Raw genomic sequence first — 18,941 nt, 5'->3', positions numbered from 1 at the left:
TGAAAGCTGGAACAACATTATCAAGGCGCTGGGGATTTCTTCATAACGACCAATCTGATTCCAGTGTCTTCACCAACGGCGCAATGTGGGCACTAGTCTTCCTCATTTTTGGAGGGAATTTCGATTAATTACAGACAATCACTATCAAGTGTAGCGACAAATGCAGCTTGTTTGCGTGGCATTTTTTCAACTGAAATTTAAATGAATATTTCCCGAAAGTAGCATATTAAATTTTGGATTCATAAAAATACTCGTCTCGTTATGCGACAGTATCGGGTGATGATGGGCAAAGGGAAGTAACTCTAAATTTTTGTTTTCTGAACGAATAAAGAGGGACAACCGTATTACAAGTTTATTAAAATCCGAAAATGGATGTATTAAACAATAAATATATATTGGTTTAAATTAATAAAAGTTTCGAAGTTTTATCAAGTTTCAATCCCATGGACTTTTTTTATCCAGCTGAGAAATAATTCAAGGGTTCTACATTAAACGCTTAACCTAGAGACAGTCGTGTGATAAAAAGTTATCTGCATGATTTATGAAATTTTGATAGTAAAAAAAGTGTATAATTTTTCATGTAGAAAATACGGTACTGGTTCAGCTTTTCTGAAATTTTGCAACAACACATACATGCAATAGGAATATTTATAACATGTAATGCACATATAATGAGACTGACTCCGAACATTCTCTTTATGAAAGGTCACATATGTAGTCAATCATTTCTGTTTAAAGTTAACTAGAACGTTCAACCAAGTAACAATAAATCAAAAAAACAAAGGGGACATTACTGGCTGCGACATGCATTCAGATAATTGAGCGATCAATAGAATTCTGCCTATAAGATACATGGGCTCAAGACAATGAAGAAATCTTGAAAGTAAAATTAATGTTTCCTCCATTGCCGGAAACCCATGAATGGTCTGTTCTTTGTCATGTATCGGTTTCGCATTTGCAAAATAATATATGTAAAATATTAAAGACAATAAATAAAACGTTTTTGCTTACCGATAGTCTATATGACACAAATACAACTTTAAAAATGTAGTATTTTTTGTAAAATTTTGTCAAAAGACACACATTTGATGAATTTTCAAAATTTGTGACGAACTTGATGAATTAAGTACATTAATGTGGAATCCTATTCTATAGCGTTTTCCCTCTTTCATTTGACCGGTATGGTCAAAATATTTATATAGAGGTATATTTAAACAATAAAATGCTTTCTTTGGTTTTTCATACGGGCACATGTATATATGAAGGTAGCGAGCATTGCAGAAAAATACATAACCTGCGTTAATTTGGAAAATAATTGGACTCATCATAAAGAGTAAGTAAAGGTAATTAAATAATTGTTGATGTACATCAGTATATGTTAGATAGAAGAAATACATAGCCAATTTTGAATATTTATATACAACATGTACATGGGAATTTGAGTCTGACGTCATGATTATTTCGTGCAGTCCGTGAATTTTTAAAGGTTGCTGAACAGTCAACTGGTTAGAACTGGACTATGTAGATTTCAGTCCTGTCAGTTCCCATAAAGCTATGAATCGCAATCGGTGTTCTTAATAGATGAGAATATACTCAGTGAGTGTTGAGATATTAAGCATCATGATACAGCAATTTTGGTAAACTGGTGATCAGTCTTTACATATTTATATTTGTATTTTTTTAATGACGGTAATCTCTGATTACATCAAATGTAACAAACGTATTATTGGATTATACGACATATAAATAGATTACAAATCTTTGATTTTAATCAAGTTGAAATAAACTGAGAGGTATAATTATGAATAATGTCTCAGACTAACTTAACAGTAGTTATTTACTGGGTATGAGGACAAGATTAAACAGAGAAAAAACTTCCAACGGCCTTATTTGTTGGACATGATGACACAAATAATGCCAAAGGTTGAAGGCCTAGGCCAAGGCTTTTGTCCGAAGGTACAATCGTTATGATTCTTTGGAGACCAAAAACTGGAACTATCCATTTTTAGGGAATAGTAATGCATAATTTGAATGTACAGACATGCATGAAATAAATCAAATTAATTGATTATATTAGTTTAATAAAAACAATTTTCAAAAAGCCATCACTTATGAAGACCTTATTGCCTACAGATGCCGAAACTCTTCGTTAATTTCTTATTTGAGAAAGAAACCATCAAGTTCTTCTGGTGTATATTGTAGTCGCATTGATTTCTCATCCTTAGACACAAATCCATTTATTACTGTAAAGCGGATATTTTCCCCCTAAAACCTTTATAACGCCTTAATAATTACATGTATGTGGTTAAGAAGCCTGAAATATGCACAGGTACGTAGAAAGGCGTTTTAATAACATATTTCATATAGCAAATAACATCATAAGATTGTACCTGTGCTAAGCTTATAACGCTAATAGATTTTGGTAAACACTAAAAAAATTAAATTGATGCTTGGATTGATATACATACATGTATACTGTATACTTTTGACTGACCGATTTCTGTATATTATATAAATCTATGATATTTGTATATTCATATGCCATTGTTACAAAATCTTACAAAATCCCTCAAATTTCTATGTCAAAACATCATCATATTTATTGAAAAAAGCATGAATTTAAATATTTTAAGCATTTTGCTGATTTCTGAAAATAATAACACTAGTTTAGTGAGAAAAATTTGTTGTTTATTGCAATGTTTATCGAAAAAAGGATATAATGAAATTACATACAAAAAGTCACAGTTTTATCAATTTTAACTTCTCGTGGCAATAAAATATTGGAATGTGTCTGAAGAGTAATTAAAATTAATAAACTGTCCGTGAAAGGTCCCCATAAAATTACTGGTCAGGTTCACTGGCAGTTTAAGTGTGGCCCACACTCGCTGTCTCTGACCAATAGTGGCTGCATTGTTACAGATCAAGTCAGAATCAATCTAATTTGAAGCGCATTTATCAAAATTGATGCAGATTTTCTCAGCGGTATGTCTTTTAATTCGTGAAAACATCATATGGTATTTATTACAATTTTCAAAAATTAGTCTGGTCACCTTTTGTCTGGGGGGTAAAATATTGACACCCGTCCCCCGCCGTCTGGGGGTGATTAGTGAGTGCTGACCCGTGGCTAACGAGTCCTGGGGTACATTTTGATCCGGACAGGTCAAGTATGAATTCAGAAAATTGAGTAAATGTGTGGACTTAATCAAGTGTTCGCTTACTTTTACAAATGAACATGAATTAACGGACACTCAAAAACCTCATGTTGAGCCGACCGAGTTTGTTTCATTGTAAAATGAATAGACACGATGTGGTATCAGAATACAGAAAGAGATATGGTTTTCCATACTTGAGAAAAGACGAAGAGAATTTCCCCCAAAATATATGAATACTAAGAAAAAAAATTAATCCTCTCCTTCTTTAATCAAAGGGCAATAACTCTATTGACTCTTATCAGAAAAATAAACTTGGCTAGCGTGACTAACAGAGAAAATACTCCTCAAATTACAGGGTAAACAGATTATAGTAGATATTGTTAGCAAAAGTTTCCTGTCTTTTGCAAAATAATATTCATCCGCGTTTAACAAATAAACCCAGCACTAAAAATTCTTCGTTAACAATAGCTGGTTCAGAAGGATGTCTCAGTGGTAAAAACTATGACTGGCATAAAAAAAAAAAATTAAAATTGACTTCTGTGGTTGGAAAAACATTTTATCGTGATCTAATGACAGTTTTTAATTTTCTGATCGATTATAACTATCGTTAAATTTTCATGGATCAATTTGAAATCCATTATCGAAAAAAATATGATGAATTCTATAGTGGCTCCTCTTTGGCCTTTGAAGTTCGCCAAGGATTGGTTTTTTTAATTTCCAGAAATTGAAACGACATGATTTTAGAAAAAAAATATGTACAGAATGCATCAGGGTACGTTTTCATTAGTAAAGATAACACCGTTTTAATGTACAAACCATCCCGTTTCTCTTATTTATTTTAATAGATGTCAATACAAAATACCTTTTGACATTTACATGTACCTTGATCATACAGAAAAGTACATTAATATCAGTTTAAAGATTTACGCACATGGTCGTTAAAATTGTTGCTTTCAAAAATCGATCCGAATTTGCTTACAGAGAGATCGTAATGGCTAAAATATCAATACACTGATAGAAAAAAGAACATTAAGCTGAAATAAATAGTTATCTAGAGTTAAATCAAATTGATTTATTGTGTCTCGAGAGTTGCATAATGATTTTGAGAGATTCTACAAATTGTTTACTAAAATACTTATACACAAGCATATTCATTCTAAATACATGTATCTATGACTACTTCAGTTGGGCAGAGATTGTTGTATTTTAGCCTTATTTCAGTAACTGACAAAGTGGGCTAATTTAACGAAGACATCGGTCCGGTATTACCATGTATTTCATAACATAAATTCTTCAAAGTGTTTACAATCATCAACTGAATGGATCCATAATTAGCCTAATTCTATTTTGAATATAGAGGTTAATAGAGACCTCTATCTGTATTTCACAAACTTACAATCTGAAACTCGACCCGGGAGCAAGTAGCCTGGGGGTGGAGGTGTAGTCTTGTCACGTCTGACTCAGTCTGCTGGGGTTAATCCAAGTTGGAACTGGATCGAAAGTCGTGGCCATTTTGTCGAAAGTCTTTTGAGTTCTAATTGCAATGTATCATTCAGTTTTGAAAATCTAAGTAATCAGCGCTTGACAGTAATTTTGCAGTCATCGCGAGCAGCTATACATTTGTTTGAATAGAGTTCTAAATGGTCGTAGAGAAATTCTTCAGTAAATTGTCATTTTGCACGCACAATAATAATGGCAGTTTACTTTGAGTTATACAGAGATATGTGACCAGCAAGGTCAGGTGAGATTGTATGTATTGATTGAAAACATTAGACTTGGTCTCAATTATCTTGATATGGGGTACCCACTTTTCGGCACCTAAACACAAAGTGAGTTGAACGAAAATTGATGCACCTTGCTCCCAACCTTTAAGGATTTTATGTTTACTAATGTACAAAGAATGTATAAATTTTCTATATGATTTGAAAGATTAATTGTTGTTAAAAAAAAGAAGACCATATTTTGCGAAAATCCATTTTGTTTGATTTTACTTAATCTATAAAATTTATGCCCATAAATATTAGTAAATATCGCAGCATATTTATTTTTTTACATAATTTCAGTCAATCTGTTTGATGATATTTTTCACCGCCAATATCAGACAGAAAAGAAACAATAATTATTGAATTAAAGAAATTTTCAAATCTTTGACTGACTGAGGAATAACGCATGCATTATCGTCAATAGAGGTTTTTATCTTTGTGGGTTTTTTTTTCAAGTTTATCTTTCCTCCCTACATAAATAATTGAAATAAGAAAAATAATAATTCAATATATGTGTATGTACATTTATGTATGCGAAACTCACAAAATGAAATGCATCATGGGCTTCATTCATCATATTTGAAGCTTAAAAAAAATAAAATTTGGATAGAAATCCGACTCGACGTGTAAATTCACGAAACTGTATATCCTTAGTAACATGATATTGAATACTTTTTAGTTAGTTTTTACTCAATTTTATATCTTCATTTTGGCAGTGAGACACAAACGTATCCAACTCTTTGCAGTGTTTGCTATGAATTGTGGTTTTTTTTTCCATTTTTGTATTCAACGTGCAAGTCAACCTGCACTTTGATACCTAATTATCATCTTTCACAGATAAACTTGATAAAAAAGTCAGTATCAAAAAACATTGGTAACTAACATTTTACATGCAATGTTTAGCTATAGCCCAAATCCGAATCAGGTTCAAGTTATATAATAGAATCATTTTAACAAGACCTTTGACTTTCGGCAGGATTCAACTATCTTTTTCTTACATCAGAACAAGTTAAAATGACGCTGGTTTCAAGAGAAATGAGCATAGATTGCGTAGTCTTAGCTCAAAAGCCAGACAAATCTTGTTGTTTACAAAGAGCCATCGTCATGGCTGAGTGGCAAGCAATGAAATAGACGTCAAATTGATTTTTGACACAACTACCCAAAGTCCAAGCCGATATTTGTAGTATGTTCTTCTTTTTTTTTCTTATTTTGGCCAATTTGTTAGTCGGTGCGAAGTAAAGCAAGTAGTTTTCTGGAGATAGTAACTATCGTCGACTCTGAAAGTGTAATAATCAATGCATGTAAAATTGTACACTTGTGTTTTCAAAGTTGAGACAGTCATCCGGATAACTCCGTAAAAGCCAGGTTTGTCCTAATGCTGACCTAATAAACAGCTGCAGCTGATGTAAACTTACATGTACCTAACAAAGAAAATTAATAACAACCATTCAACATTATCATTGTTTTATTACAAATGTAATTACAAAAATATACGATTGCAATATTAACAATTCGAAATAGCATTTGGCACATAATGTATCTACGGATCAAAGATCAAGTTTTGTGTTTGTCCTTTGGCAAGCAGACCTTCCCGATACAATAACATCTGAAATCGACAATCTGATATGCAAATAATTGTTCTGCTGACAAAGTTCATATTTCCTCGTACATTTCCGACGAAAAAGAGTTAATGGCACTCTACACTGGATTCGATAGAAAAAATAGTCCGAAACCAGATTGCGTTTGTAATCAGATGAAAGCTTATTGCGTAGAGATATAAATCTTTATCACTCAATAAACAGGGAATAAATGAATGAAAATAAATATACAGAATTCTGAACACAATCGAACGAGGTTATTTGTTCTCCATCAGACAACACATTCCGGATGTAAGCTGCTGTCATCGATGTCATCCACGGTATAGCTACCGGAAGTAGTTGTACTGAGGTCATCGTCATCTTCGTTCGTCATCATACTTCCATCCAAAATGTCCGACATGGAGTTAAAATGCGTAAATCGTTTTGGTCTATACGCAGAATAAGGAATATCACGAATATCAACATAGTCGCCGTACTCGTTCACTCGTCGGTCTGCATACTTCCGATGGTCATTTTCCACGGGAATGTCTTTTCTGTTATCCCTGAATTTCGGTCTGATATCTCCCAAATTAACGACTTTGTTTGAACACTGTTTCAGTCTTAAATGCTCTTGCTTGTTAACATGCGGATACAACTGCTTTAACAAATCTGAAAACATACAAAGAAACTCCATTAAAAACAAATTCAAATGACTGTTGGCAGACAGGCCTGCACAGTATCTATGTAATTTGGAAATTACAATTTCATTGATCAACTGTTACTTGTTGAACAAAGAAGGCCAAAATAGAACATTTATATGCCAAAAAATAAAATTTGAAAATTACAAGTTTTATCAATGTTTCTGGTTTAATTTTACATGTTGACTAAACATGATCATGATAAAACATTTATTTGACAACAATTTAGAAATTGGAAAATTCCAATTTGATCAATTGTTTTGGTATCAATTTACATCTTGATCAAACAAGGCATCGATAAAACATTTAATTGCTGTGAGATCAGATTCTTATTTTACCTAGTTCCTGACACTGTGACAGACCTCCGCTACTGTGGATGTCACTCTCACTTCCGCCCCGCCCACTGTCAGAGGTGTTCGATTCTATAGAGGTCTCACTGTCGTTGTCACCATGGGGCTGCAACAAAAATGTCCATTTATTTACAAATTCACAATCATTAAATGGAAATGACAATATCTAGCCTATTATCATGTTCAATTTTATTTAAATTTATGAAATAACGGTATTCTTATTATTTATCAGATATTTTACTATCAAAGACAAAGTAACTGTTTAAATAGATATTCTCATATTGACATATATTTTGATACAAAGCTTTCCATCCTTCGTATTGATCCAAACTCAGGTAATTGTTGTTTTAACATACATGTATTGTCTAAACAATATAACAATACAGAGTCATTAGTCACAGATGGAGATAGAAACACGTGCTCACCTGATTAGAATGCATGTTGATGATGTTCTGGTGTAGCTGTAGCTTCCCCAGCTGTGAGTGAGGCTGAGTGTTGTATGAGGAGGGGCTGGGGACCGCCTTAACCTGGGCCACCCTGGGGTTCTGGGGAGGCATGATTGTGTCCAGAATCTGCAAAATGAAAGCATATCAATATAGTGTCAGTATATTATAGTAATATATCACTTATCATATGCAGAATAAAACCAGAAAAGTCAATATAGTGTCAGTATTATAGTAATTTATCACTTATTGCCCAAAAATCTCTTTGGAGGAGAGAAGGGATTTAGAATCTATCACTTTATCTCTCAAGTATCCCTTTTCGGGGTAGGGCTAGGATTGTAAAATTTATTCAGTAAGGGGTAATAGACAGAATAAGATGCATGTATTAAACGATACTCTGGGCTGAAGATCAGAGGATTTCTCTTTTAAAAGGAGGCCATGATCTTCTGTTGCGTTAACGAGGAAATAAAGATGCCAAGAATAATTCTATACACGAGCTTGGACTCAAGAGATTGCAGACAGAGGACATGATAACACGGGTCGTTTAGCTAAAAAGGATTGAAATTCAATACAGAACATGCTTAGGGTCCATCTGCCAACTCGGCGTAATTCCTCATTCAGTAATATTAACAGAGTGAGACTTAGATAGAGGTGTTTAGATAATTTTGAACAAAGATGCCCGGTTTCTTTTCAGGATTAGATGAAAAGCCTAGACGATTTGAAACGTCGCTTTCATTATCATGTAAATCTTCTCCGGAGGTACCGTATGAGCGAAAGAAAAAATGACACATCCATAATATCAATATTTACCCTTATCTAAAAACGAAGACAGGGTAAGAAACATGTCGTGCTTGTCATTTGTAAAAAATGAAAATATCTTAAAACGGGTAGGGGTGGGGGGTCCGGGGACAATGTATATCCACACATTCCAGTCTGACATGCGATTGTCGTGATCGAACGATATCAGAAAGTTATCGGCACGGGACAACCGGGCACTGTTTTTACATGTTGCCCTCGGTGGGTTTGTTGACAGGCTAATCCCACCCTGTCCACTACAGATTCCCCGTGTCAATTACGGACCCCGATAAGGGGCCACTTTATCTTTTTGAAGTTGTTTTGATCACGTGACCCCCTGACCAAAAGGTGTCGAGCGGACTGAAATCTTTTGTCAAAAATTGATAAAACACGACTGAGCCCACGATTCGGAAACGCTTAATCCTTTTAATATTTAATAAATGTGTTTGAAGTTTGCTGTCAAAAAATCTGAGTCATCTTATCCCAGTTGAAGTGTTTTTTTGTTTTATTTGTAATGGCCTACTGTTTCTCCTTTGCTTTTAGAACCCTATTCTCTTGGCAAACTTTAACAAACTAAGTAGTTTCTTATTTTCCAAAGTACATAGGTTTCTGTGTACAATATGTCACATTTAAACACGCGTAAATTGGTGTCCAAATTTTAAAGCTTTTACTATGAATGGTTCGTTATGGAATGTTTTATCAGTGGAGAGCAATCCTAGTTTACAAAAGCTGAGTCAATAACCATTATTTCTATTGTACGGGAACCCTTTGTCTGGATCCAGGGCAAGTGGAGAAGCAAAATAACTTTTCGGAAACACAGGCTAATTTTTAAATGAATGTTATTATAAAACAACAAATAATCATGGGCTAAACTTGTAGGACAATGCTAATCAAGTATAATTTTCAGAATTTTTTTAACAATGGCCACGCCACAACAGAACGCATTAGCTTTGTAATAACACTTAAAAATTTGGGTTAAAGTTATTGCAAACAATCAAAGAAAATATAAGTTATACCACAATTATATGTCAAGAAATACAAAGAGTGTTTAGCGATATATAAGTTTAAATGCTAAATAATGAGCAAAAATGTTTTAATTGCTGCCAAACGAAGTTCGTTTTCTATAAAGGCAAACAACAACTACTACAAAGAGGGAAGGTGATTAAGATACCTATGTTTACGCTAACTTAAGTACCGTTTCCCTTTCGAAGCCTTTTTTATCATTTATCACAGTTATTACTTGGTTAAATGGACTGTAACAGAACTCAAAAATAAAGTTCGAAGTGACATCATCGCTAACATAGCTGCACAAATGGATTCTATAGATTTTTTTCAAAACCACATATTTTTAAAACGCTATTTCACATTCGTAAAAATAGTTTTCCTAATTGATTTTCTGTTTCCAAAAAGAAGAGGTGATTTGTAACTTACCCTATCAACTTCCTGTTTGGGTGGGTTTTTCTGATACAAATGTCGTTCCATTTCAAGGGTGTCATATTTCTTTTCCTCATCCATGGAGAAACTAACACGTTTTTCTCCCCTTCCGTTCTTTCCCGCGTGATCAATGGCGTCGTATTGTTCTTTACCGTCGCTCGGCGTGGGATGGTTCCTGGATATTACTATGCCGTTGTTGTTCTTTTCCAGAGCTTGCTTCTGCATATCGTTGCGTCTGATGAGGAAGATGATGAGAATGATGCTTCCTGCGGCCACAACGGTTACACAGGCGATGATTACAGCAATCATCAAGTAATTATCATCATTGGGAGTTCGTGGAGCGACAGGGGCCAATATTTGATGAGACAGGACTATAATTGTTAATGAAACGTTTGAGGACAATTTGGGAACGCCTTGGTCCTCAACCATAACAGATATGGGGTATCGATTGACGAAATCGGATGTTAACGGTCTGTTAAGCTTCATTTCTCCACTGTCTTGGTCTATTGAGATGAAACTAATGGTTTTTGCAGCGAAAGAGTACACAAGTTTTGCATTGTTGTCATAGTCCCGATCTTTGGCCTCCACCTTGCCAATAATACTGTTAATAGGCAGATCAAATAAAAATGCAATAGTTTTATTCTCTGCGTTAGGGAATATGATTTCTGGGTAATTGTCGTTTTCGTCCGAGAGGAATACTGTCACATATCCGGTACTACTTAGAGATGTCGGCGTACCCTTATCAACAACCACCACCTTGAAATTGATTCCATGCGGATGAGTTTCCCGATCTAATGCTTTCGTGGAAACTATATTCCCACTTTTTGAAATCAAAAATGGTAGATTTGGCTCGTTATCTGTGGATGCTATGAAGTCAAACGTTCCATTATTTCCTAGATCGTTGTCTTCAGCTGTTAACTGCCCCACAAACAGACCTGATGGCTGGTTTTCAGGAATAGTAAATGTGAACAGTGGGTCTGTAAATCTTGGTTTGTTATCATTCACATCTAGAATGGTTATAGCGACATTTGCGGTGGATGATTTTCTCGGATTACCCTTGTCAGTTGCAACAACTTTAAAGTTAATTTCAGAGGTATTTTCCCTGTCTGTTACAAAGTTAGCAAATATGATACCAAATGTCGGGTCAATTCCAAAAGGAAATCGCCCAGTTTGAGAAAGAGAATATTCAATTTCAGCGTTTATACCAATGTCGAAATCCAAAGCTGATACTCTCAAGACCTCAACCCCTATTTCATTGTTTTCATAAAGTTCAGCATAGTAAGTGGTCTTTAAGAACGTTGGAGAATGGTCATTCATATCCATGACCGTGACCCTAAAGGTCGAGGTCGAACTCAATGGCGGGATGCCGGAATCGACACATGTGACGTTGATTTCGTACTCGTCGACTTTCTCTCGATCCAGCTCGACGTTGACCACGACCTTGTATTCGTTGACATCCAGTTTGTCGAGTCGAAAGTTCGGGTTACTGAGGGAGCAGGTGACATGTCCATTTCGACCAGTATCCTCGTCCGTGACGCCAACGTGCGCCACAGCTGCCCCCACACTCGCCGACTCAGCGATCCTGGCTTTGGGAGCATTGGACAGCAAATTAATGTTGATTATCGGGGGGCTATTTGTTGAATCTAGAACCTTGACATACACTGTTGCTTGAGAGATCAAAGGCTGATCAGCGTTATCAGATGCTTCAATTATTACTTTAAGAACCTCACCAGAATAGTAGGTTAAAGGTTTGATCAGACTCAGATTTCCATGCGTTTCATTGATAGAGAACATTTGCTTGATGTCGTCAGATTGGTAGGGACTTAGTCGGTACATCACTTGTCCGTTTTTACCCAAGTCTTTGTCAGTAGCACTCATGTTTAGAATCACTGAATTAGCTTCCACATTTTCCTCTATCGTGATGTTGTAAGTCAACTGACTAAACGTTGGTTTGTTGTCGTTGACGTCTGTAACGTCTATATGGACGGACAAACTTCCGGTTTTCTGAGGATTTCCGCCATCGACGGCTTCAATAACTAAATCGTAAAATCCAACCTTTTCTCGATCTAATGTCCTATTCAGAATAAGCTTCAAAGCAGAACTCCCTATCAAAGAATTATCATAGCTCAAAAGGAAAGGAGAACCCGCTGGTTTCAATAGGTAAGTCTGAATTGTGTTGTTACCACTATCCAAGTCAACAGCACCCTCCACGGAGAGTGAAGAGTTTGGAATGGATGATTCCGAAATCTCTAAGTTCGTTTTACTTTTGACGAAATATGGCGTATTGTCATTAATGTCCAACACAATGACTTTTACTTTGATGATTTCGAAAAACGTTCCAATTGTCGACTGGGCACTCACGTCCAATTTAATTTCACAAATATTTGAAAATTTACAATGTGAAAGGGATTCCCTGTCTATTGTTCCGTTGGTGGAGAATGAACCGGTTCTATCGTTGATGTTAAAATACACAGCTAAAGGATTCCCCTGGGAGAGGATGTTAAAACGGATATTTTCACGATCCACATTTATCGAGTAATTCCTCTCCAAAAATTTTAAATCGTCGACAATGTTTCCAATTATATAGTTTGATGGCAGTTCTTCGTTGATTCTGTATTCCATATCATGTCCTGTCGTGTCCGAAATAAAGAGATAGACGACAATGAAAATCGCCAACTCTCTGCCGCAACAGCCCTGCATCTTGTCGTTAGACAGCTGAACACTTTATGGTGACGAAATTGAAACGCTTCAGATGGTAGATTAACGCCACTTCAATCTATCCGACATCCTGAAATATAAAAAGCGCAATGATTATTTGAAAACCAAAAATATTTAAATCCTTAATGGAAATTCATTAAATAGCGTCCTCGTATTGAAATAACTTTAAGTTACCTATTCCAATATACGTAATCACTCTAAAATATCTTGAACCAAGACACCCTTTTTCAATTTTTCTTTCTACATTACCATTACATTTATGAGGTATGATATGAAACAATCTACGAGACTCGGGTAAAAACTGTTTTGACAGTCAATAATAGAATAGCTGAAGAACAGTAGCCCTTGTATTTCAAACACTCCGGTTTTAAATATACCTTGAAATGTGACTTTTATCCTTTTGTAATTATGTTCCTCCTGTAATCCTAATGTCAACAAAGATGACAAATCGCACAGAACGAAAACTTTCACATTTAATAAGTAATCCTTTAGTCAAAACATACATTAAGAACAAGTGTATATTGACATTCTCTAATGTAATCCAGTGAGCTATTTGATCAGTATATTACTTCGACATTTACATTAATATTTAGCGAGAGCGGAATCGTGGAGAGCTAAGCCCCGCCCCCCCTACACACTCCACTAACCACGGTCCTCAGAGACAAGATCTCGCCGCTCAGGTGTTGTTTCTCTTTTTTGTTGAAATTTCCGTTAAAAAAATGAGGCGGAAAGTCATTGAAAGAAACAGAGAGAGGAGTTCCGAGGCTGATCATAGGAGCCATTTAAAATAAAGAGAAGGCAGATACTATCTAATTTACCCGTGTGTTTTACAAAATCGACAACACACGTTGTCACTGTACTGTTTCTGATCGATTTTAAAGGAATGCAAGGCTGTTACGTTTATTTGTAACTCGATAAAGAGATGTTTCACATCAATTAAATAAAGCTAACAATATGTTTTAGATGGACTATATTTATAAGCTAGTCACGAGCATTTACAAAAATCCTTGGGAACTTTTTTACGGTATTTAAAACACTTAATTACATTATGTAACATTCTGCACAATTTACACTTTTTAATCTTTATTCTGTTAATTTCCATGTCTTTTAAGACGGGTATTGAAAATTAAAAAAAATCACGGTTTGGCGCCTATGGGGTATTTCTTGCACATCTGAATTATTTTAATTACATGGGAATTCTTTAGAACCCGTGTCTAAAAGAATGAACAGCTTGGGTACCTAGATATTACAAGCAATGATTTAGTTCTAAAAGATGACAAAGGACACTACACAAATGAATAAATTTTAATTCAAAACCAGTAAAAATTTGTAAAACTTTATTTGTAGGGATACCAGATGGCTGTCAAGAATTTATTTATGACGTTTTATTTACGCAAAGAAAGACTTTTTATCGAGGGACGAAGCAAAAGAGCCCTTTAGAAATTTGAAACTTACTGTCAGAAATAACAGAGTATTAAAATATTTATTACTTTTGCAATTTACATTATAAAACACGCAGTCAAATGGTTACTCAAAGAGAGTACACATTTCGTAAGGACATACGTACACTAAATTTGGGGTCCCCTTTTTTTTCTGTGGACGAGACAGGTCTTTTATCGTACCGATCGGCCTCTTGTTCAACACTTGTAAGCCACCGAGTAATTTACCCGGAAGCTAGCCAAAAATTATGTTAACTTTTGTATCTACTAATCAAAACATATGTAATCGTTTGTCGTCCATTTTTCATTCCATCTCGTTCCTCGGGAGTTCATGAGTCATTAGGCAGCGGTAAGCGTTTTTCTTCTAACACCCTCAGAGTGGTAAGCCCAAAAACCCGACCATTTGGAACCGACGTTCCTTGTTTGTGTTTCAGATCAAATGACAATGCTCGCCTAATTCCAAAACTTACATCACCTTCGATTTGAATGATTACACTTCAATGAGATACATAAACATGTATGAAGCGAGCCCCCAAACCCAGTCTCCAGTGATATGTAACCCCTTTGTACAACTTATCGTTGGAAAATCGGGGGAAGAAGGCAAGACTTGCTCAGTAGAATAGAATACCATTCCTTTGTTTTTCTTTCCTTAAGAATATTTAAACTCGGTGGTTAATTTTCTTTTTACCCCAGTTCCTAAACAAATTAGAAGTGAAATCATGGGCAACAGGGGAATCGTCTAATTCCATTCAAAACTGATCAACTATGTCGGAGATTTTGATAAAATCGGAATAGTCTCTACCCCCACTCCATTCAAGATTAATTGACTCATTCAGGTACTAAAATTAATGTAAACCCACAATATACAACTCGAGGTATTTGAAGATTGAACACTGAATTTGGCCTGTTGACATTTTTATAAATTTTACTATCCGAATTTCCAAATTTTCCTAGCGTTACAATTGACGTACTTTCCGGGTCACTGGATAGTGTTAAGACCCAAAGGAATTCCGTTAATTGTTAAAATGAGATTAAATACGAAACTGTTACAATATCAAGTGATATGATATTTGAATTTTTAATTAAATTCTAATTCATATTTTAATCTCCTTACCACTAAGATGTTTCAAAATATCAGCGTATTAACAATACAACTGTACCCCTATTTCATTAGATAGTGTTATATTCTGCTAGAATATCTAATTAGTTTTTTCCTCTTCTCTACTTTAAGTTACCGAAAACGCTACTTTTCAGTTATTCAGAGATCCATTTTCACTCCAGATTGCATGAATTATTACGGTTAAGTAAATGTCAGATGAGAACAAGGTCTATGGATTTCAAAACGTCTCAGAAATCCAGTACACAAAAGGAAGGCATGAATTTAAATATTTCTTTCAATTACATAAAGCAGCTATCATATTTACGACATGCAAAGTTTCTTAACTAAATCTCCCCGGCGTTCTCAAGCTGTAGTTCTTTTTCAGTCATTTGAGAAAGAAAATAAGATAAATTGTATTTTGATTCCCTTCCCGTTTCTCCGTTATTTCAGCCCCCACTTGGTTCCTATAAAGAAGCTATCTCAACTCTTTTACAAACATATCGTCCTCTACAAAAATTCCTTTAAAAGCTGTGCTTAAGTGAGGCTTTATAAACCTTTTCATCACCAGTATGCAAAATCAGTAAAAAAGGATAGAATGCTGTTAAAAATGATTAATGGCCTTCATAATTTTTGCCGGTGATTGTAGCTACGAGCGAGGCCTTTCTTTGCTGTGCTGAGCCGTGCATTGTGTGCACATCTTAGAGGAGTGATGGATGCACAAAGGATGGAGTGAGGGATAAAGAGGTGTCCTCACAATGTACGACGTGCATAGACTGAGCTGATTGATTATCAATTAATGTACCTTTAGTCAGGTGTTTAACACCAGATGCATCGCAATGGATCGTCTTATAATATCACTTCTTTGATTTTTTTTAAATTTCATTCGCATGCACACAGATCCTTTCATCTGAATATCCTTCTTCGAATATTTAAGACACATGTAGATGTTACAAAATTTGATATAATAATCAGATAGGTAGATTCCATACACTTGCAAAGTTTGGTTAAAACTCAGAATGAACAGAATCATGTCAATTTTGTTACATTTACCTAAAAAATTTATAATTTTCTTGCTTTAATTTATTGCTAATTAATGATATTTGATGATTTTGATATACGACGGCATCGCATTCGTTCAGGTATCGAATTTCACTGTCATTGTTAAACATGCATTATTACCTTCCTGAAATATTCATGATAACGATTACCTATGCAACTTCTACATGTTTCACTTTTCCGAGCATTAAACTAAAGGTTTTTTTTTTTAGTTTTTAATTTTTTTTTATATTTTTTTTGTTGCTTTTCTTCGAACTCAAAATATGTTGTTTATCATAAGTTGTTTCACGGATATAAAAACATGCGTGTTTACTTATCCTGTTAAACCTTAGAACGAATATGTAATATAATACTAGTATTATTATGGAGCGATTTTAAATGAAAACATTCTTCCAAATCATATAGCAAATTGTATATCAACATTCAATCCTACTACTTATCGAACATAAAAGATAGGTCTAAAAATTAAAAGTTTCGAGTTACTATATACTTACACGTGTTAAACAGGTCCTGTTTTCCAAGTACGGTTAAAATCTGTAAAGCACCGTAAACAAACTGAACGCACTTTTCCCTGTCTGTACAGTATCCGTCAAAGTCCCGACATCCTCTGGAGGCCGATAAATAACCGTAAATGTTAATCGAACTAAAGAAACATCATGTCAGACCAATTATCTCATGCCTTGTTTTCGCGGAACAACAAAAACCTATTATACATTCCCTTTGATTGACGCGTGGAACCACTAATTATTTGTAATAGATTGTCCGATACGCCAGCACTGGCACATAGGTAAGAATTGTCACCCTTACTCACGTTAAGTGCCGAGATGCCCCGAAGGTGTGGTTCGTTAAGCGGAATTGGCCGAAAGGGTGTCGGGTACCTGCTGATCACACCGTTGAACCGAATTCTTTCTGAATATTCTTTATTAATGTCTAACAGTTTGCCATCTGAATATATGACTGACAAGTTCAATAATATCATAGCTGATCTATAGAATAATACCATGTTGTCACAAACGATTAGATAATCCCATTATTTTGCTTTTCATGAAAGAGTCGTTATATATGTACCTTTGGCCACCGTTAGTTTTAGGTATTCAATATTTCGAACATACGTGTAGTTGTAATGAAATTTCGACGATCCCTTGTGCCGAAGATTTAAAAGTAATTCATATTCTTAAAGAACATGTCACAATAAAACGACTTAAACAGACATAAAGGGGTTATGTAACGTAATAATAACGTTCTGAAAATATTGTTCCATCTTGGGTGCTGATATCATTTTAAATACAATGAAATTTTTCTCGGTGAAAGAAATTTCAAATTCATTGAATCTGAAAGAAACACTGCAATCGGTCTTCACATGTTTACTGTTCACCCTTCATACCCAATGTCATTAAACGCTGCTAAATATGGCTGAATTTGTATCTTTATTTATGATACTTTTGTTATTATGTGTAATAAGCGCAATAAAATTAACAGACAGACAGCGATTTGAGGCAGATTTTCACTGATTGATTTGTCCGATATAGACTTAATAAAAATAACATGTAACAATGGACATTTCCCGATGGATATGTTGGAACAAGATGAGATTATTGATAATCTCCGGCGAGGCGAACTTTACTGAATTTTATACAACTTCAATAAGATCATCACACCTGCTTGATACCTTAGAGAAACATACAGCAGCTTCCTTCGTCAGTTAGTCACACCCGGATTATCTTGGGTAACACTATTAGGCGGACGGGCACTGATTTTGTATTCATCTTTAATAATCTCTTAATACCTGTTAGGGTAAATAAAGTCGTAACTTATAATTGAATCGCTTTGTTATTCGTGAATGTGAAAAAGCTTGGCCGTACCGTTACAGAATTCCTTTCTTTTACCAACAGCAAACGTACAAATATGAAGATTTGGTTGAGAAGGGCTAACTGTATGTTTTTTCTGTGAATTATGTTATCGTGTTCATCTGTGTCGTAGACTAAACTGGATTAAAGGTGAATAATGCTCAGATTTTTTATTGTTAGAAGAACGTGAAATAATTTCAAAATAAATAAAGGTAAAAAATACCCCAAGAGTTGATAAAACGGTCCCTTTCCTCTTTTCAAGATTTATGTAGAAAATTTATTTAATGTAAACCCCTAAAATTAATATGAAAATGATAGAATACCAACTTACATGTTTTTACGGAAGGTATATTTATTACCGTTCATTTTATTTTCCTTTTGTGTTATTCCACTTACTTGAGGCCACACGGAACAGATAAAAAAAAACAAGATTCTTCTGTATGACCTCAAACCAAAAGAATATCAAATTTTATTTAATTTAATTTGACTACTTGTTAACAATACTTGTGAAGTTCAAATAACTTTTTCATATCTTGCAAAATGGCGCTACAAGACTTTGAAAGTAATCTA

The 18,941-nt window shown here is 34.8% G+C and overlaps 1 protein-coding gene across 3 annotated transcripts; it reads right to left on the bottom strand.

Moving 5' to 3' along the window:
• Nucleotides 1-6,362: 6,362 nt before the first annotated feature.
• Nucleotides 6,363-17,345, bottom strand: LOC128155339 (protocadherin gamma-A4-like). Of its 3 annotated transcripts, none has more exons than XM_052816994.1 (5): nucleotides 17,019-17,345; nucleotides 10,210-13,000; nucleotides 7,966-8,112; nucleotides 7,529-7,646; nucleotides 6,363-7,161 (listed from the first exon to the last, which is right to left on the bottom strand). In XM_052816994.1, exons 2-5 carry the CDS (start codon nucleotides 12,910-12,912, stop codon nucleotides 6,785-6,787), a joined length of 3,345 nt encoding a protein of 1,114 aa, XP_052672954.1. In that variant the 5' UTR covers nucleotides 12,913-13,000; nucleotides 17,019-17,345; the 3' UTR covers nucleotides 6,363-6,784. The 3 variants fall into 3 exon arrangements, with proteins under 3 accessions (XP_052672954.1, XP_052672953.1, XP_052672955.1); XM_052816993.1 differs by lacking the exon at nucleotides 17,019-17,345 and adding an exon at nucleotides 13,308-13,597; XM_052816995.1 differs by lacking the exon at nucleotides 17,019-17,345 and adding an exon at nucleotides 13,105-13,245.
• Nucleotides 17,346-18,941: the final 1,596 nt, after the last annotated feature.

Source organism: Crassostrea angulata, chromosome 7 (genome assembly GCF_025612915.1).
Source record: "Crassostrea angulata isolate pt1a10 chromosome 7, ASM2561291v2, whole genome shotgun sequence".
Classification (NCBI taxonomy): Eukaryota; Metazoa; Mollusca; class Bivalvia; order Ostreida; family Ostreidae; genus Magallana; species Magallana angulata.
This window is presented reverse-complemented; position numbering and strand designations above follow the sequence as displayed.